General features: G+C 42.1%; 1 protein-coding gene across 1 annotated transcript in view; it reads right to left on the bottom strand.

Annotated features, from left to right (window-relative positions):
- The window catches only part of ABHD17C (abhydrolase domain containing 17C, depalmitoylase), a 36,578-nt gene extending 18,142 nt beyond the window's left edge, over positions 1-18,436 (bottom strand). The window contains exon 1 of the mRNA XM_067305340.1: positions 17,514-18,436. Coding sequence (XP_067161441.1) covers positions 17,514-18,046 — 533 coding nt within the window. The 5' untranslated portion in view covers positions 18,047-18,436. The remainder of the gene's footprint in view (positions 1-17,513) is intronic.
- Between the last annotated feature and the right edge of the window lie 3,101 nt (positions 18,437-21,537).

Genomic DNA, 21,537 nt, shown 5'->3' with positions numbered 1-21,537 from the left:
ACTGAGGCATCTGACACCTCCAGTAATCCTCAGCGGTGCTCCTAGCCTGACTCTGCTCCACGTGAGACACTGAAGCAGCTTTCTGAACATTTCCCTTACCTCCACATACCTACAGCACCGCACAGTGCAGTTTGAGGCATACCACCCTCCTGCAGCCCTGACAGCCGAGGGCTGCACCTATTCTGCATCTGTTCAAGTTTTACACCTCTGAATCACGAGCTGAGACGACTTATCCGAGAGGGAGCGTGGTGGTTTCTGACCCCGCTGCCGCCCGCTCCACCCATCTCGGAGGTTTCTCCCTTTCTTCAGGAGCGGCTCAGCTGCTCACGAAGCAGGAAATAACTGCCGAAGTGCACAAGCCAGATCAGGCGAGACAAAAACGGCACTAGCTGGTTTTCTTTAAATAGAACAAGCTACAGTTTCTGCAAGTACACTTATCACTATATAGGCATATATGCTGACCACCCTGCCCTCATGCAGCAACTCGTATGGATTCAAGGAAAGGTATTCCTATGGGTGTTATTTACTCATCCGTCTTAATTTGGGGGGGGGGGGGGGGAGAAAAAGCATTTATACACAGTATACACCCTTTTTACCAACCAACATATGGCTTAAGTAGTACACAAAAAGTTAACTAGTTGAAAAATAATCCTTGCCCTAAAGTTTGTTTTTGACATCAGCTTTAACTGAACAGTCTTCACTAGGCATACCTATCTCAAGGAAACAAAACTAACCTTAACTTTTAATCACACTGCCAAACTCACCTAAAACTTCATTCTTCCAGGTTTGCATAGCTGATTAGATATACACACAACTTAATGAAAAAAGGCACTGTCAACATATCAGGATCATAAAACAGAAGTGCATGCAAACACTTCTGGAGGCAATTGTCTAGGTCCTCCTAAATATAAAAGAGTAATTTTTGGAAGTGTTAAACTAAAGAGTGCTAAAACCAGCTCAGTTGAAGAGCACTGTCCTACCTGCGTGACAGAGGAATTAAATGGTTTGCCAAGCCGAAATTAATCCTTTGGAGACAAATATTCTAAGAAAAGTAGCTGGTTACATGTCTTCACCTAGCATTTGGGAGGCTAGAGGGGAAAAAATTAAATAAAATTCAAAGCAGATCACTCTACAAGATTCAGAAACTTTCATTCATATAGGGCTGGGCCCTGAAACTGCTCATACAATTAGCTCCACCACTGAAACAGAAGGAAACGGCTTAGCTTTTTCTTTTGCTTTCTTTTGCTTTTTTTTTTTTAATTTTTGCCTTCCTTTTACATTTTCTTCCACCTATTTACTGTATTTTTATTTAGGTTTCAGTCTCTAAGCAAAAAGTCATTTCATCTATAGGTTTTACAAAGACCCTCATGTTTTCAGGTGATGAGAACAAAAGATTAACAGTATTAAGTGACTAGTTTTGCTACGGTTCACTGATATAACTTGCAATCTATTAAATATAACACGAGGCATTGATACAGCATTTTCCTCAAGTCATTTATAGACATTCATGGCTATATCCAGAAAACAAGCTGGTGAAACAGATGATACCAAACTGGGAGGAGTGGCCAATACACCAGAGGGCTGTGCTGCCATTCAGAGAGACCTGGACAGGCTGGAGAGGTGGGCGGAGAGGAACCTCCTGAAGTTCAACAAAGGCAAGCGCAGGGTCCTGCACCTGGGGAGGAACAACCCCCTGCACCAGTACAGGTTGGGGGTTGACCTGCTGGAAAGCAGCTCTGCAGAGAAGGACCTGGGAGTGCTGGTGGACACCAAGTTAAGCATGAGGCAGCAATGTGCCCTTGTGGCCAAGAAGGCCAATGGTATGCTGGGGAGCATCAGGAAGAGTGTTGCCAGCAGGTCGAGGGAGGTGATCCTCCCCCTCTACTCAGCCCTGGTGAGGCCCCATCTGGAGTACTGCGTCCAGTTCTGGGCTCCCCAGTACAAGAGGGATGTGGCACTACTGGAGCAAGTCCAGCGAAGGGCCACAAAGATGATTAGGGGACTGGAGCATCTCTCTTATGAGGAAAGGCTGAGAGAGCTGGGCCTGTTTAGCCTAGAGAAGAGAAGATGGAGAGGGGATCTTATCAACGTGTACAAGTATCTTAAGGGAGGGTGTCAAGAGGATGGAGCCAGACTCTTTTCAGTGGTGTCCAGCGACAGGACGCGAGGCAACGGGCACAAACTGAAACACAGACACTTCCATCTGAACATGAGGAAAAACTTTTTCACTGTGAGGGTGACAGAGCACTGGAACAGGCTGCCCAGAGAGGTTGCGGAGTCTCCTTCTCTGGAGATATTCAAAACCCACCTGGACACGATCCTGTGCAACATGCTCTAGGTGACCCTGCTTGAGCAGGGGGGTTGGACTAGATGATCTCCAGAGGTCCCTTCCAACCTCAACCATTCTGTGATTCTTTGAACTGTTATATCCCCACAACAGAGGGGAACAAAAAAAAGTTGAACAGACTCAACAAAAAAGCAGGTGCTTGTATCTCAAATCCTACTACGGGAGGCAAAGTTAAAGCCGTTTTCACACTATTCTTCAAAGATCCCTGGAAACCTGAATGCAGTCTGTTACACAGAGCACCAAAGCCAGAGGCCTGGGAGGATTACGGGTGAGCTGGAATGGAAAATATCTCACAAGTATGAGCGGACAAGCTGGCTACATCACTTCTTCCCATCCAGAAGCATCAGTATAGCTCAGGTCATGCTTTGTGAGTCTCTCACAGAAAGAGGTAGCGAGGCCAAGAAGAGGGCAGAAAGGGATGACGAAGGAAGAAAAAGGCAGAGAGGCCCTGCTACAAAAATTGTTAGGATGTATGAGCTGGCCTAATATTCCTAAAAAGGACTGGCTACAGATAAATGTATCTGTTCCCATTATATGAATATTTTATCAACCAGCATTATACGAGGATGACTCAGCTGGTAGTAGGATTTCTCCTTCCCCTCTACACTTGCACTAATATCCTTATACACTATAGAAGAGCAAAGTTATTTAATAAGACTGGACTTCTCTCAAAGCTATGCAATATCTGATACACATTTAAGGGTTCTATGCAAAAGCTAAGTGCAGAAATGTCATGGCCAGTGTTATCCAGGAGATCATGTATCCTGTTTGGATAGTCCTCTTTAATTCTTTGGAAATATTTAATTTTTCTTTGAGCTACTCTGTAACCATTTCCATAGGTTTAAAGAAGAGAGGCACTATCTTCTTTGCCTTTAAAATGAAAACAACCTGCACTTCCATTGCACCTGCACTTTCACTATCTTGCGAACCAGAAATAGGAAGGCATTCTGCTTGGGTAAGCGACACTGCAACCTCTCTTTTTCCCCACACCCAAATAAGTGGAGAAAACGCCTATCAATTTCGTAAGTGCTGCAAACACCCTGAGCTTTATTACAGTGAGACACTGCACTTAGCACTTAGGCATCTGCTTTCAGATAAGTGGAGAATATTCATGGCCTGATAGAGAAACACTACTCTTCTGATGAATCTCTCCTGCCTTCTCTCAATTATACACTTTCAGCTAGATACTTTAATTATTAAAAAAATACCCAAAGTGATAACTGCCACATGGAAGAAGATAGTCACTTCATGAAAACAATCTATTACTAAAAAAGATTTTTCCAGTATCTTTTCAGAAACAAGGAAATCTCAGCATTCTTTTGTTTCTCACCATTTTTTATATTGGCATTCTTACTTTTAAATCAGACTCATCAATTCACTTCAACTTTTGATATGGTACTCAAAATCCAATCTCAGGGTTTTAAGAGTAATTTTACAGACATATTCTAATGGAAAAAGGTATGGGGGGGTAAAAAAAGTGAGGACACCAACAATAGCTTAGGCAATACCTTTATAAATAAGCATACATTAATCATTCATTTCATGTTGATGTTAAAGATTAACTTTATGTTACAAAAACTTTTCCCTCCTATATCAACTACAGGTAATTTCTTAACTACATTTCAGGAGAAGGTGTATTAATAGGTACAGGGAACTAAAAAAAAAAAAAAAAGTAGCCTAAGGCTTCCTCTAGTTTACATCAAAGTCCTATATAAATGGGAAGTTATATTTCATTCCTAAACATCCTCAAGTTCTTCCACTCCTGTCTCCCAAGCATAGGCTGACTCGACCCTACCAGGATTAAAGAATTGTTGCTCCACAGAATCTATGCATTATCAAGACAATATTTAAACTTACACTATTTTACACTTCATTCTCCTCCTTGTGCACATTTATTCCTTTGATGAACTTTCAGCACATTGAATGTTCAGGCCCAGGAATACTCAACACTCGAATATAAAGCTAGGATGATTTAAAAAATTATATAGCAATCATCAGGATTAACAGCACCAGATATTCTAAAACAGCAGACCACAGATAACTGGTTTAGAGCTTAAAATCATATTTCCTAGTCAAAGCCTTTATCTTCACAAACCCAGGGGCTAAATCCCTCCTCCCCTTTCTCAGTTAATATTACTTGAAATCACACACATTAAAGTTTAGCATACAGTCACAGTTCCTCTTGTGTGTTCAGTTGAAGGGCTCATAAAGCCTGCTTTGTGCTCTCCAGGAGTGGGACAACTTAGCACAAAACTAATAATTTATTAAAGAAACAGAGATGTTTGCATTTAATTACAAACAAACAAATTTAGTATCAGTAAATTTAGCTATATTTAAGTAACAGATGCTAATCTGAGAAATAGACATTTCAATAAGGGAGAATCAACAGTATTACTGGTCTAAATATTTAGAAAGGTATTAACTTTCTCATAACTTCCGTACATCCACATCGGAAAAATCAGTCCTGTAAGAAGGTCATATATCCTTGTTCAGCTTATCCAACTACCTTATTTGGCATCATCTCTGGTTACTATGGAGTAAAAGAGGTTTTAAAGATAGTCAAATAGCATGCCTGCATACTTTGTTTTCTGCCAACACTGTATCTAGTCAGCAGGACCAATTACTTTTGGAATCAATCTGGTGAAAGATTTCTTGCTAGCCAGCTTCTTTTCCCTCAAAAGAGGATGCTTACCAATTATCAGACAGCTACTCCAACAGCAGCACCAGTACCTAGCTGTGCATCAAGACCAATTATTAACGCAATCACTTAAGTGCTTCATTCCAGCTGATGCTAAAGGTAGAAACTGGCTTCCCGGACTATGATGTTATTCAGCGTGTTGTTTGCCTCTGTCTGTGATGCAATTCTGGCAAACCAAACCCTACTTTGTTGCAGTATCACCAGAGAACAACTGGTTATGCAGGAAGAAGTGTTATCAGTTCAGCTAAGTGCTGCTTTGGCACTCAGCTGCGTACAATAAACCAGCACAGCATAAAGAAACGCCTTGTGTTGTTGGAGTTCCTAATTTTGAAATAAAAGATAACAGCGCAGTGTTTGAAGGAATAGGTGTATTAATGTCTACATAAGGGCTGAACGCCAATTTGGATAGCAACATTATGCCTGTGGAGGTTTTCTGCAGCTTCACCATTCCATAACAAATGCACTTTTAGTTATAAATCGCCGCTGTGTTTCCCCAGCACCACTGTTCACAGCTAGCCCTCCCTGCAGTTACATTTTACGAGTGAATAGTTTTTCCCCTTCTCCTAGTACTACAAAGCCTGCAAGGAGGAAGCAAAATAGAAATATTTAATTAGAATTTTAAAAGAAGAATATTTAAAGAAAGCATGATCAGATATTACTCTGAATGGCAGAAAAGAACACCGTTCACATTGGATTATTGCCCAGAAACACTGGGAGCGGTGAAAGAAGGGAAAAAGAAGAGTATCAAACCAATGTTTTTAAATTCAGTCTCTCTTCTCCTCCTTAAAATCCAAGTAACAAGATGAGCTAAGTTTAAGCTAACATTGCCTTCTTTTCCAAATTGACACTTGCTTCATCATTAAAAAAAAAAATTACTGTGACTGACCAAAGAGACTAAGAATCCTTGGTTCATTTTTTCCTGCTGCTGAAATGCAACAAGTTCAGGACTACATCCAGATAAGAAACATCCAAGATACTCAGGTGGAATGTTCTTCATTATGATCATTATTTAAGTGCATTTTTGGATGGAGAGGGTAGTTTCCTGAGATAATTAGAAGATGCCAGTTTCTATTTATGTCAAGTGTCTGTTCAGCGCCATATGCAAAATGGACTACAGCTCTTAAATGAGCTTTGACAGAAGGGCATCCAGTTTGGAAGGGTGGTGTATTTGGCACCAGCTTGCTCAGTCTCGGCAGAATAATAAAGGATAGAAAAGAACTCAACAGAACAAGGAGACTTAACAGCCTTCATACCCTCAAAAAAAAAAAAAAGGGGGGGGTCAATACGGAGGATTTATGACAATCTAATCTTTTATGGCAAAAATTCAGATCCAAGTCATATTCAAGACCATTCTGATCTTTTAAACCACTGGCACCTTGGCTCTTCGTTAAAGCAAATACAAACCAAAATAATTTCTTTCTTGGAAAGACAACTATATTTGAGCTTGTATGCCTTCACAGATAATAGCTTCTGTATTATCAGACTAATTTTGAGCATAAATCATAAAAACAGGATATAGAGCTAACTGTACTGGTTTTGTGGACAAAGGACTTTAGAAGTGAAAAATCACATTACATGAATAATTAGCAAGAGCTCAGGTGAAAGGCCAGAGGGTTTCTGTATCAGAGAAAAAGGAGTTTGGAAGCTGGTAGAGAGTCAGCATAAATCTAAACCTTATAGGCATCCTGGTCAGGTTTTAGGTTGAACACCACTTAGTATCTTAAACTACTGTTCTGACTTCTGAAAAGGGTGCTTCTTATGTCAAAAAGATTCCTGCAACCCATGCAAAGTCACAAGGTAATTATTAACCAGTTTGAGACAAAGGTTACATGCTCATAAACTACTATACATAAAAATAGCAACACCGGACCCCACCTCTTCCTACAACAGCTTCAATACTTTTACAGCAGGTTAAGCTTGATAAGATATTCATATCTAGACTGAAACACTAAAATTTTCTATAGCATTATCAACACACATTAAAACTATGCCTTTACTAGAAAAAAAGACAAGACTTTATAGTAGGGAGCAACGAAAAAATTATTGTGAATAAAATGTGCAATACAGCTCAATATGCAAGTTGAGGGACATCTCAGACTAAGGGGAGGAGAACACTGACTGGCTCTTGACCAGCTGCCCCAAGGTAAGAATTATCCAGGGAACACTCCCAAAACAGATTTTATGCAGAATGGACTATTTCAATTAAGAAAATAACACACACATGCTTTTGGAAAAAAAAAGCTATAAAACTTTGCTAGTTTTGTAGCGAATGAAGAGCAGGTTGGAGAAGGGTTTTCTAAATTTGCCCCTGGAGGACATGCTTCAAAAACAAGTCTGTTTTCTAGAAAAGATGCCACTTTCCCTAGGCTGTCATAAAGCTAACATCCTACTTTCAGTGGTATAAATTCATCAGATGTTGGGGAAGACTATACAGAGATTGGACAGAGATCAGTATCTGCACAAACAAACCAGTCCAACACTTAAGGCAAGCTAACTACTCAAAAATTCCCTTGAAGTGTAAATGGTTCCACATACAACAAATGCAAAATGCTTAACAGAAGTCTACCCCATATTACCATTGGCTTCTCTTTTACTTTGCATAAGATTTTCAGTTTACTGTATTGTGTAATAGTTGATATGACCTTCTCAAAGGCAAATGTTCTGGTTTAATTTATTATTAATAACTCTTAAATTTCCTGGAATAATGATTAAATAATCTAAATATTATCTCAGTTCATCTATGCACTGGAAAGAATGCGTAGTAGGTTTTGCTGCTTTGTTGATTTTGAACACCATTTTTCAAGTTCCATCAGAAGACATCCAAAGCAAAGCTAATAGCAAGTCAGCAGTACAGAAGAATGGCCAGAAAGATTTTACAATCTGAGCAAAACCCTTTCTAAACAACCCTCTTATTAAAAGGAAAACATTTCAAGCAGAATTATTTCAAGAGTGCTTTCCTAAGAAAAATGTTGAAGCTGGTTTCAGGATTTTCAAACCTGTTGGATCCCATTATTCATTAGTCCATATTTGTTCATTTGCTGTACATACAAATGAAGTGGATGCACCATGTCACAGAAAGTTAAAATTAATGGCTCTAAGCCACCAGTATCTTAAGAAATTTGGCAGTGTTCTGCTTAAAAAAAAAAATCATTGAGAGCTACTAGCTGACACTGCCTGACTTGAGAAGGGTTATTTGCCAGACACTGATGTATGCAGCTTGTCTCAGCACCATGCCTTGGCTGATAAACAAGGCTGACGAGGGTCAAAGTTCTTAAAGTGAAATTTCTATATGTAAATGGCATTTTTGAAACTGGTACAGTAATACAGATCTTTGTAAAAGCCTACCCCAAACTGTCTAAACCACCAATGAATTTCAAATTAACAGTAGAAAATAAGAAGTATTCTCATCTTGAAAGATGTACCTAGAAAGAATTTCAAGCAACCATACCTATAAGCAATATTACTTTTGGGAAAGCACAAATTTTTCATAAATTCACATACAAAAAAGTTGAGGCAATACTTTGAGATTACTGTTAATTTAAATGTTTTCCTCTGGACTTTTGAGGCAAATGCACTAACTTAAACCCTTATCTTGCATATCAACCTCATTTTGCATTTATGAACCCACATGGAATTTCCCTACTTGAAAGTTCTGTGAAGATTTCATGGATATATTTCATGATTGTAGGGGTTTTCCCAAAGACATGGAAGTGCTCATAAAGACAGATGAAATCAAGGGAGGCAGGTGAGGGTAGGAAATCGAGCCAGATCCTACTGTTTAGCACAGTGTTGCGCCTTTGCATTATTTGGTCTTATGGTCAGCAAATCCAACCACAACATAATGCCAATGTAGGAAAAGTTTCATTCTACAAAACTAATAGTAGTTAAAAAAAATAGGTATGAGATAGATAGCACCAGTATAATACTATCATTACACAATTGGCCTGTATTTGCACTTTTCTGAGACTGTATGCAGTCAATCTAGCTTCATGAGCAAGCTTGCCACAAAAGTGCATTTTTCTCCAAGTAACCTTTGCAATAAGGAATGCAAATATGTTCTCAGTCCTTAAGCTGATGCTCTGTACTATTTATCCCATTCTATATTCTTAGTTGTCTATTAAGAGCACCTTTATTTCTCCGTGTTCATTTATAGTTTGCTCAGTTTACAAGCCACACATCCCACATGCTCACACAACCTGGAACACAAAAAAATAAAACGCCAACAAAATGCTCCTTTTGACAGCAGGAATGAAACACAGCTTCATCAGAGGTCAGCCTGAGCGTGCAGCCACTTATGCCACTCATCTAAAAATCTGAAAGCAAGTCAGTCAAGATGAAGTAAGACTTATTGGATCATTGAAACTGCTTATTCACAAACTGGTCCCACGTGTTCTAACAAGAACAAAATGCTAAATCTAAGCTGTAAGCTTAGCTCCAAATGCTAAGCTTCTGCTTCATGTCCAAGCAACTCAGCTAACTTTTGAACACCTGTACTTACCTGGGCAGTCTCCATCTCCACTGTAGTTTCCATTTTCCCTCCCTTCTGTAACAATTCCACCTTGGATCATACTTTGGTGAAAGTGAGATTTTCTACTGCTAAAAGTTACTGATATGTGAAAGTGAAATGCATATTTCTCTAGTGCATCACACTTATAAAAAAACAAACACAACAAAAAACAAAAAACCACCCCACACTTCATCCAAATCTTTCCTTTTATTAAAAATACCAACACAGAATTCTAGAGCTAAGGTCCAAAGCTCAACCTTCCTTCCATCACACTTGCTTTGCATCTTCTCCATTTAGACTGCAGACTGGAAACTTCCTCGTACATAGCACAGCTGGTTCAGCTTTGAAGTTTGGTTTTGTATCACAAAACAGAACAATGATAACATTAAAAGATTAATTGTTAAATGCTGGGCTTCTTGCTGCTGTAAGTACTAGTCTCTAGTGATCTCAATTCTCCGCTATACACTTATTTCTACAGATGCAAACAGGTTGTCCAATTACTGTATTTTAGTCCCTACAAAATTAATGTTTGAGAGTTAGAACATTCAATATAAGCTCAAAATTATGTGAGGAGAAAATTAAGAGCTACTGCAGTTCAAAAATTGCAGCATGGGCCTTTCCTGGTTTCAAACAAGGCACGTGGATGCAGTGCCTTCAGTTCCCCCCAAGCGCAGTGGCAACTGAAGCGATCTCCTGAAGCTCATCAACAGAAAGAGTTCTGCCCCGCTTAGCTGCTAATTGGCAAAGCAAACTGGTACATGCATGAGCATGTTGCCTTCAACACATTCAGAGCTTATTTTATGATGCATTTCAACTGCTCCCAGCGCAGCCTTGTAATTGAATTATTTTTGTGAGGGAGGGTAGAAAGAAATGTTAGTTATTCATTAAATTTATTACCAGCTTTAGGGAAAAAAAAAACAGCAATGTTATCTGTCCATTTAACTTAGTGCTACACAATTTGGGGACTTGGCTTTAAAGCCAACATAGAAGGCAACTGAGGGATTAGTTTCCTGATATTTTGCTTGAAAAATATATTTGGGGCAGGGTTTAATGGTAAAAGTTGCCATAACCAGATTCCCCGCTCCCCCAGGCAAATTTCATCTTAAAACCAAACACGTAATTCAGATATGCTAGGCTCCAAATGGCTAATTGCTCAGCATTTCTTCTGCACTATTGTATCTTCACGTGAGGAAGCAGCACAGAACCAAAAACAAACCAACCAAAGCCTGTTTTTTCCAATCAATATGGAAATATTCACCTGCTCAAAAATTGTCAAAGTTTTCCTCACAAAACCAGTCGCTGACAGATGACCCTTTGCAGTAGTTTAAATGTTACTCCTCAGATAATTTATTCATGGCACTTCTATCCTCAGGTCTCTGGAGTCCTGGATAATATTGCTAATTATTTTCTTTTTTGGAAGGGGGTAGGGAGGTGGCTTGATTGTTTTGTTTTTTTTTTTATTTATACTTACAGGCACAAGTAATGAGCTACTGTAAACTTAGCTCAGCACTTAAAACACTTCACAATAACAGAGTACCAGTTGGATTTGGGACGGATTTTTTTTTTGTTTTTGAGGTTACAATGGACTGGAGATTCGCCCTGGCTCCAAAGTAAAACCACTGGGGCTTACGCTATTCAGCTCACACTCTACTCTTAGGAGCAAAGTGAATGAATGTAAATGCTACCAGCAACACGCTCAGGTCAGAGAGCCACCTTGTAACAAGGGGCAGCTGAGTCTCAAAAGGCAGCGTACGACTTTATCCAGACAGAGGAAGGCAAGGAGCTTGCCTGCCTGCCTTTCTCATATACAAGTTAATCTATCACATGGCACTAAAAGCCGATGAAAATCCCAAGTTGCTTCAGCACTCAAACCTTAATGATGTGTCCCTCTAGAACCCTTTATGGACAACGCTCCGATTACGTCAAGAGCCAGCCCTATAACCTATATGGCAGGGTAAAACAACACGGCCAGCTCAGGCTGCTGAATTTCAGAACTATCTACATACAGGATAACAACCGTTGTTACCCAAAGGTTCATCAGCAGCTTATTTCCCCCTCCCCAAAACACAACATTAGTTGCAAAGCACTATTGTCAACGAAAACTTCATTTTTTTAAACAAGCTTTGATCTTACAATCCTGACAGAAGTAGGAAAACGCTTAGCAAAACTACTTTCTCTTACTGCAGTGACTCAGCTGTGTAATGTGACACCAAGGCTCAGTAAACATTTTGGATAACTTTGAACATCAGAGCACCTGTTTTAAACAGTTGTTGGTATTTGTCCCTGGGATGCTCATGGTCTGACTTCATCGCTGCTCATCGCCTAGACAATGACGAGAGACTGTTTTGTACGTTTCTATTTTTAAGCAATGTTGTATGCAGTTTTCCTTGAAGTACTGACCATGGTAGGTAGAATAAGTTAAGTTTTAGAAAACAGTTTCTTTAAAAATTAATGAGCATGCATTACATAAACCTTTGCAAACACTGTATCAACACTATTAAAAAACTGGAAGTGGGAATACCCTGTTATAGTTAATGATAGCTATGATAGAAAACCCACAAATCTAAATCCACGGATGTAGTTATGAAGCTGCACTTGTGACAGGCTCAGGGAAGCATATTTAGAACACGTGGAGTCTACTGAGATTGGAGAATATCTAAAAAATATTACCTGGAACAACTGCAGTAAAAGGCAATACATGAAAACACAGATTAGTAGTTTGTCTGTTCAACTTCACCCTACTCTTAAGATCCGCTGTTTCGAAAAAACACATTATCTACAGCTTACCTATAATTTAACCCTGCCTACCAGGTAATAAACCGTGAACAAGGAAGTACAGTGGAACCCAGAACGCAGTATTTATAATGACTCAGCCAAGCACAGCCTTCGGCCATCTAACAAATTTACTTTGCCAATTTTGTATCAAAAGCCCTACATTTTCACTTATATATTTTTATCTGAGGAATACACACTTGCAGTAGCAGACACTTTAGTAGCAACCTGGAGAAATCACTAAGCTGAACACTGACAAAGTCCTAAAGTTTTCAGATTAGCAAAAACATCACTGCCCTGAGAACTACACATACCCTTTTATGGTTTCAATGCTTAATCTATGTACAGGAGCAAACTGTAAACCCCAGCTACCTGACAGTCTTTACCAACAGATTTTTCATAAAATGGGTATATCTAAGTTCAGTGGTAGAAGGGTGATGTGATTCATAGCAAGTGACAGAACAAAATACGCACAAAAAATCCTCTTGGAAAGTTACACTGTTTATTCCTACTATAAAACATTTTGGGGAAGTGTTGAATGTTTCATATTTGTCTCTGTAATAAGTCATGACTCCTGCCCTCCCAACCTTCCCAAATGTGCACATCACAAATCGTTCAATTAAACACTTTGTTGGACACTGAGCGGGAAGAAGCGAATAAGGCTAAATCTTTAAGAGGGTTGCAAGGGACTGTACAGAACAAAAATCTTTAAGCCAACTCAGTGTTGAAATACTCAGTCCAAAGAACTCAGACTAGATGACACATGGCAAGACAGTGCTAATGAAAGACTTTGTTGCAAAGAAAATTAAATTAGAAATAAACCATTCTGATAAATCAGGAAAAAAAATTTGAAGCTATTATTAATTAGGAAGCTGTAGCCACTTAGCAAATCAGAATGGAGACTGACTAAACTGATACAACCTCAGAAGATTAGTTACCACTCTAGACTAATCCAATTAGATGCGTGTCCTGATTTTACTTAAATGACAACTGCAACACTTTTCACCAACTCTTACAAAGGAAACATCAATAAGGGGAGAGAGGGAATCAGCACTGTCAATAATAAAATACCCCTAATAACAGAAGTTTTTAATTTTTTTAAAACATCACATTTGAGGAAAAAGTTTTAAAAAATTACTTAAATTCTAAACAATCTGCCATCCATTATTAAAAGCCCCTGCATTTAATTATATTATTTCACCATTCAATTCCTTTCATCATGGCAAAAAGATGAGTTCTAGTGACTATAAAGTTTCTATTGACAAAAGCTCTCTTATGAACTGAATGACAAACTCAAATGTACATGTTTTGGGAATGAAATATTTAAACGTTACAATAAAATCTGTTATTTATCAAAAGCCTAAATAGAAGCAGAGGATATTAGAATGGTTTATATTGTGCACCAGGAATAAATATCAAGCTATATTTCATTAACTGCAACAAGAACAGCTCTTCTAAGCAATTTATTAACTATGTGTTCTTCACCTCCTTTCAATATCCAGAATTTGGGCTGATATTATCCTCTTTGATACTCTCCTTTGGAATCAGAGATTTGGGGGAAGCAGTGCCTTCTTTCATTTGACTGGGATTTTAAACTATTTCATAAATATTTTCCAAGTGTTTACAGAACCTACAAATTGAATTTATTACAAATACTGTGTACAGTACAAATACTACAAAGGAAGAGTCATGGCTACGTATCTGTACGCAAACTCTAGGTGTGGATCCTGTTTAAGTACTATAAATTTTCTTAACATTAAAGTGTTAGCTCTCTTGCCATGTGGAATTCATGGAAAGAGAGAAAAAAAAAACAAATCAAGTCATTCTGTGTGAATGCTGTACTGAGGCAACCAGATATTAGGATAAGAGTTAATCACATCTCAGTAAAAAGCACCAATTTAAAACCATATGGACCATGACAGAACACAAGGTCTGATATACCTTCTTTTCATTCTGGTTCTATTTTCGGAACAAGCAAAACTAAAACAGCCCAACATGCCTAAAATAAAGTATTCACAAAAAAAGTCACCTGAAGCAATGAAACTAAAGATTTTTGATGAGAAATATTTAGGTACCAGATGGAAATTTGTTAATCAAGTGGATACTGGATGATTATTACCTGATATAGGAACTACAGCAACCATTGCTACAGTTAGACATCTGAAGGAACATCTATTACAAACTCATTCTAAGGAGATAAAAACTATATATATATATCAATATCTTTCTTATTCTGAAAGACAGTTACCATTCAAACTTATTAATTAGTAAAATTAGTAAAATTACTAGTTAAGAGTATATTCATAAGGAGAAATAATCATTTGGCTAGCAGTAAGGAAAATAAGTTACTGTTTATTCCAAGTAAAAAGAAGAAAGAATAGTTCAATCATCAACCTATCTTTAGAGAATAAATGTGAAATTGAACAAAAAACTTGCATGACTATTTTTCATCCACTGTTGATAATGTTGATGATGTTTTTATAATCATTTGTTATATACAGTTTGATACCTCAATGCTTATGTGATAGCAAGATCCTCATTTCAGTAACTTGAGCAGTATGGTCAAGAATTTGTAGCCATATTTGTAATCACAGTCAGTTTATTATCATTTCAAAAATTTGGCAGCAATCTGTTTTGTCCAAGTGTAGTGTTAATTCCTGTCTTACATGGGGCAACTCTCAAAATATTCCAATAAATTAATATTTGCTAAAGATCAGTTGCACTTCACAGGCAAAATTTAAAAATAAAAATAAAAAAATCCAAGATTTCCAGCATTTTAAGGATTCCTTTCTGCCGCCAGGTAGAATGGCTGGTGGACTCAGAACAGCAACAGATTCCCACAGAACTTACACAGATAACTAAATGCTTTTCTATGACATAGTGAACCCGACCTATTTTAAGACTTTACTTTTAACTTTGCATTACAGTTCACTGCCATATGATTACAGGCCAAATATTAGGAATTTGCATCAAGAACAAAAGCATACATATACAAACTCTTGAAAGCAACTACTGAACCCCTGTAACAGAAGTGGCATAATACGACATTTCACATCAACTTGTAGTCTTACAGTAGAATCTTTCACTTAATCGTAAGTTGTATCGATTTATTAATAGAGCTAAAAATGATCAAAGCTTTGCAACATTCATGTTACTGCTTAGAGAATTCATAAGCAGGAAGACTATTGTTTTGGCTCATACTTGTTACAAAGAAAATCATCTGAGAGAACAGATTCTATTGATTTTTTTAAAAGCTTACATTTTACAGTAACTGAAACCTTTAGTGGACACCTCAAATACTGCAATATTTCCTTTAGCTCCTGAAAAATCTTACCAATTGTAACACAACTAGTCTAAGAGGATGCTCAAAAATAGCACTAAGATCTGGGATGTACAAATATAGCAAGGTAGGAGCTGGCAAATTTCAACCCCTCAAGTTAAGGGGAGAACAGAACCTAGATCTTGTATAAGCCACAGAAAGGACTCTCATATAAAATTATCAGACTTCCTCCAGTCATACTTTAATAGAAAGAGCCCAATCCCTTCAGAGCAAGCTAAGCACACGTTGGGATTGCCCATTGCATCAGACTTCAAGAGACTTGAAGTGAAGGATCCCCTAGTTTCTGGATCTTCATTAATTTTAAACAGGTACTAAATGCCTGTCAAGACACAAGCAGTTCCAAACAGACATGAAGGAACTTTCCCAGAGCTCTAGAAAGCTTTCATGAGAAAAATTTCATCAAATAAACAATAAGTGAGATACAGAGAAAGCACAGAACCGAAGGACAAGCATTAGCCAGGCTTGGCTTATACATAGCACTTTTCCTCCCTTAAAGCTTATTTACAGCATGCATATGCATCATAGGGCATTTGAGCCTATATTCTGGATACAGTACATCCAAATTATTTCTTTACATTAGAATATATTACTTATATTCAAACAACATTTATATTTTTTGAATTTTGTAGAACCTGGAAAATAAACCCAGAATCTGTTTTCCTCACCAAAGATTTCCAGGTCAGATTTCCCTCACAATCTTAACCTGACTTGGGTAGACCACTGTCAAAAGTCATTTGGATTCCACAACTGACCAGTCCTTGGATGCTTCAAAAGCCAATTATCAAATTAGTAACAACTCCTGTCACTATTTCTGAAGTGGGCACCTACCCCTACAGTAGACATTAAATACTCATTTCACACAAGCCAAGTTCATCCACACAACCCCAGCGCCAAGAACAGAAAACATCCATAGTTCTTTTCTCTTGCTCTGCTGCAGCAATTCAAGCTTTTTAAAACGCATCTCCTTCAGGATACAATCTGTGAGGTCCCAGTTTAAGAACCACATATGCAATAGCAAATGGAGCTCATGGTTTCTGTGAACAGAAGAGTCAGCAGAGGCCCAGAGCTGGCAGACAGTTGTAGTGAGGAGTCAGAGGCAGCAGCTCTGCTCAGGAGTTCCTAGAAGTCACAGGCTCCCTGTGCTCCTGCTTGCCATGCTGCCTTGACAGAGTCTTCTCATTGCTCTTCTACCCCTTTGGATGCCACCTACTTCGGCATCTCCTCCTGGCAGGATCCCCAGCTCTACTTCCACTTGTCAACACTTTTCCCTTCCACCCCGCTACCCCAGCCAACTTGATAACAGTTATTTGGTTGCCAAAAGCGAAAGACGTACATGTCACATGAGCTTGCATGAAAACTCAGATTCATCACAGAAAGCTAGCAGCTCTTGGTAAGCACTAGCCTAGGCTACTGCCAAAGGCAGTCAATGCTTTGGCTTGACTGGGTTAACTCATAAGCATAGACAATGGTGGGCAAGGTTTACACCAGTGCAAAATCTTGAACAAAAGAGGTTTTTTGCACCCTGCAAACTCTGATTTCAAACTGCAACCCATGCAATAAGAATACCGCCTGCTTGCAGTGGATACTTGCAATGGTGAAGCAATGGACAACACAATACAATTGACTGACCCAGAATTCAGAAAAGCCCAAGGATGAAGCCTTGCCCATCCTTTTAATGAAGCCTTCCAGCAAATTACATTGTAGCTGTTGAGGGAACACCTGATGACACCTCAAAATAACCATCTGCAGACCCTTTCCCTCCACCTCTCAGCAGGTTAGCTGTTCAGACACTGAATTTATTAGGATTAAATGGATATGCAGAAATATCTTGTCCCCAACATCCATTTACCTTGTCCTGAGGGCCTGCCAGGCTGCATCAATGTCTGCGTACAGGTTTTTCTCAGAGGGCTTGCCGGTGCTCACCCCGTAGCCAGAGTAGTCATACGAGAAGACGTTGCAGTTGATGCGGGAGCCAAGGCCAATATAGAAGCTGCACATCTGGCCCAGGTCCACTGCATTACCGTGCGAGAAGAGCAGCGTGTACCGGCCAGTGGGGGCACAACGTACGAACATGCAGCCCAGCCTGTTATCTCGTGCCGTGCGGGAGAAGAACACTTCCACGGCATCCAGTTCCCGCTGTGAATACTGCCAATCCGCCCGCTCGCTCAAGTGCAGGCTGCAGGTGCCCGATCCCGTTGGGGTGCCTGCTCCCGCGGCCGCCCCGGCCTCCTGCTGCTGCTCGGGCTGCAGCACCGTGTACGTGGGCTCCGGGGGCAGGAAGGCCAGCTTGGCAGCGATGCGGCTGGGGCAAGGCGGGCAGCAGAAGAGCCAGCACAGCTCACCCAGAGAGAAACCGTTCATTCTGGGGCCTTGTTCTGGCATCAGAGACACTGGAGAAAAACTAACCTACGCGGGGAAGAAATCGAACCAAGCGGCCCGGAGCCCTCCGCCACCGCAACCTGCGCACCTTCCCGTAAGCCTCCTGACTGCCCTCCCAAGCAGACAACGGCTACCTTTGAGGAACTACAAGTCACCAAAAATAATACGGCTCTTCTAAGCCAGGAAACGCATTCGGAAGAAAGCCCACAAAACATACACCAAGTACAACCGGCCCTTAAAACCCTACAACTGATGCTCCAGCAAATGCAGCCCTCTAAATCACCACCCTAGCTCCCCTTAGACGGGGGGGGAAAAAAGTGCACATTTATAAAACCGACCCCCAAGCCCTACGACTCAGTGCAGCCCTCCGGAATTACCCAAAAGCAGACACCCCCGCACCAGAGCTGCCCCCGCCCGAGCACGCAGCTCGCCAAGGCAAGGCCCCCCCAAAAGCCCCCTCGGGCTCCCCCCGCCGAAGGCCCGGCCCGCGGCAGCCCCCGCCGGCGGCAGCGCCCCGGCCAACCGCCGCCGCGCAGCGCCTGCGCCAGGGGGCCCCGCTCTGCGCGGCCGGAGGCGGAGGAGGGTCGGCCGGGGCGGGCAAGGGGACGGCAAGGTCGAGGCTCAGCCGCGCGGGGCCGCGGGCAGGGCCACGCCGGCGGCGGCGGCGCGCAGGCAGGAGCGGGCAGCGGCCATGTCCCGGCGCTCTCCCCTCCTCGCGCCGCACCGCTTCCGGGTTACGGGCGCGGAGCGGGGCCGCCCGTCGCAGGTGCCGGCGGGGACGCGGCGAGCGCCCGGCGCGGCCCACAGCGCCTTCCCCGCGGCCGGCCGCGGCTCGCTGCTGCCCCCTAGCCCCGCGCTGCGCCGGGCCGCGCAGGTGCGCGGGGGGCGGAGCGCGGGGGGAGGCGAGCGGCGGCCCCGAGCCTAGCGAGGGCGCAGCCCCGCACGCGGGGCGCCTCGCCTGCTGGCCCTTTAAGGGAGCCCCCCGCCGCCGCCGCGGTCACGTGCGGCGGGAGCGCGCTCGCCCCCTGCCGCCCCCCCCGCTCGCGCATGCGCGGCGGGGCCGGGGGCGCCCGCGGAGAGGGGGGGCCGGGCGGGGCGCCGGGGGCCATTTCGCGCCGCCCGTGTGGCGGGCGCCGGGTGGCGGTGGGGGGGTGGCGCCCGCGGCCTCCAGCCCTCCGCGGCCCCCAGCCCTCCGCGGCGCGGCCCCGCGGCCCCCTAGCTCTCTGCCCCCGGCACGCTGGGGTCACCCGGGGAAAGGGCCGGCGCGGCGGCGCCCTCTGGAAACGGCCCGCGGGCGGTCGGGATGGCGGCGCCCTTCCCGGAGCCTCGCCGTGAGGGGAGCGCGGCTGCGGCAAGGCTGAGCGGGAATAAAGCTCCTCCTCGGTTGGTGGCATCCAGAAAAGGCTTGCCGGGTAGCAAGTGTGTGAAATGGTCACACCTGAGAGCACCTGGGCATCTTTTTGAGATTTGGCTGGAACTGGCCAACAGTTTCGGGAGGTACGATGCACCTGCGCAAGCCTCGTTTGCTTAGCAAACCAGGCCAACAGTCCAAATCCCAGATTATTCACTGAATAAATTAACAAATCATTTGCAGCACATGGCAGAACCCAAGAGTCCCTGCATGTGGTGCTATTATTTCTAAGACATTCGTTATTCCAGAGTGTGCAACTTCAAAGATTCTGGACCAAAGATGGACGTATTTATGAGTAGCCTTCTGTTACCAATGTTGGTTATAACTATACCCTTGAATTAATTAACCAGAACTGCACACTCACTGAAGAAACCATAATCCAGGTGAAAATATATGGACAATTATACCCATGCGTCTGTAATCATCATGTAATTCGTGTACCTCCAGCCAGTGCCCTGACTCGAAGCGTACCGCGCACCTCCGCCCGGATAGGAAGTTGTGTTACTGTGTGTCCTTTACCCAGCTTGTTACCTGTGAGGAGCAAAGTTCCAAAAACTGAACAAGAACATTGAGCCGAGGTCGTTTTATCAATAACAAGCCTGAAACTAACTTCTCTTTTAGTACCAGCATTTGTCAATTCTAAGCAATTTATTTCAAAAAACATATACAAAAGAGCCAATCACGCGTGATACTCCTTTGTCTTTAGCATGTCAGAAGTAAGACCAACCCCCCTCCACATCAATCTTTACTTTAGTTTTGCTAACAATGGGAGATATAGAATTGCTTAATTCAGTCAGCAGTAATTGTGTCTGCACTGACTGTTCAGGGAGAAGTTCAAGGCTGTGTGTCTATAACGAGTTTGAAAGCATGGCCTCTGACATGGACAGAATGTGTCCTCCAGAGCGCACACAATATCCCATTCATTATGTGTGGCACCAGGCATGTCCAGCCGGGAGGGTTACAGAGCCTGGGGAACAGGTAGTGTAATGAAGCATATCGTGCCTACGGATGCTTTGGAGGGGGTTGTTTCAGATGACAGACAAAGCCAGTGTGTCCAGCCTACGGACTAGTTGGACATCTGATGAAATGATGCAAGTGACTCCTACTCTGCAGAGCATAGCAGAATGCTCTGGATAAAGGAAATACAGAATACGTAACCGAGGCACCCTGTGAAGTTCCTTGAGGAGCGCAGTCTCGAGCTCCACCTACATTGTTACAAGAGACGCTATTGATATGCTCTATTAGAAGAGTGATACAATGCCTGGATATACCCGGAGAAGTAACTCAGCTGATGAGATCTGAAAAAAGCCTGTCTATTGCTGCCGCTGTGCATCCCTGTCACTGCACACTGAAACCAGATAAGAGCTGGGAGTTGGGCATGTAGCACCAACTGAAAGTAATGTCTCTCAGAATCCTCTCAAAGGGAGTATGACTCGCCTGGAGCCAGACAGCAAAGGCTCTTATATCATAAGTAGATTGCTACTCCGAAGAGAAGACAATTAAAAGGATAACACTTCCCATGCTCCACCCTGGTCCTTCCTTAGATCATGTTTATAATAGTAAGATTAAAGCGTCCTCCCTGAATCCAAGGGGAAGTGTCATGAAATTTATTCCTTGAGTAAACTGGTGTGTGCAAACCTCATTAATTATTAGATTTTCTTCATTGTTCTTATCATACATTCTCTGTAGTTTACATTAATCTCATCCCATCGCTCATACAATAAAATAGTTCCTGCACAGTGGGTGCCTCCTCAGATAGATAACATTTGCCAAAGTTCTGGTGAACAAAAAGAAAAAAAAGGAGCAAGAGGGAGTGACAGAAAAGAAAATCATGCTGGAATGAGAAGGATGGAGAAGTGAGAGAAAGGAGTTGCTGAATACTGCTGCCACCATTGCAGGCTGAACCTCCCAGGATCCCAGTTGATGCTGGGAGGGTTGTTCTGCAACCTGCTGGGCAGAGGTTGGAGGGGTGGCTGTGAAAAATGGGCACAGGTGGCTTTATGCCTCTTTCACATACACCCTGTCCCTGGCGCTGCCTGGAGCTTGGCTTGTTCTCCTAACATTTTAGAGAAGTCTCAGAGCT

The sequence above is a fragment of the Apteryx mantelli genome, chromosome 15 (assembly GCF_036417845.1).
Source record: "Apteryx mantelli isolate bAptMan1 chromosome 15, bAptMan1.hap1, whole genome shotgun sequence".
NCBI lineage: Eukaryota > Metazoa > Chordata > Aves > Apterygiformes > Apterygidae > Apteryx > Apteryx mantelli.
This window is presented reverse-complemented; position numbering and strand designations above follow the sequence as displayed.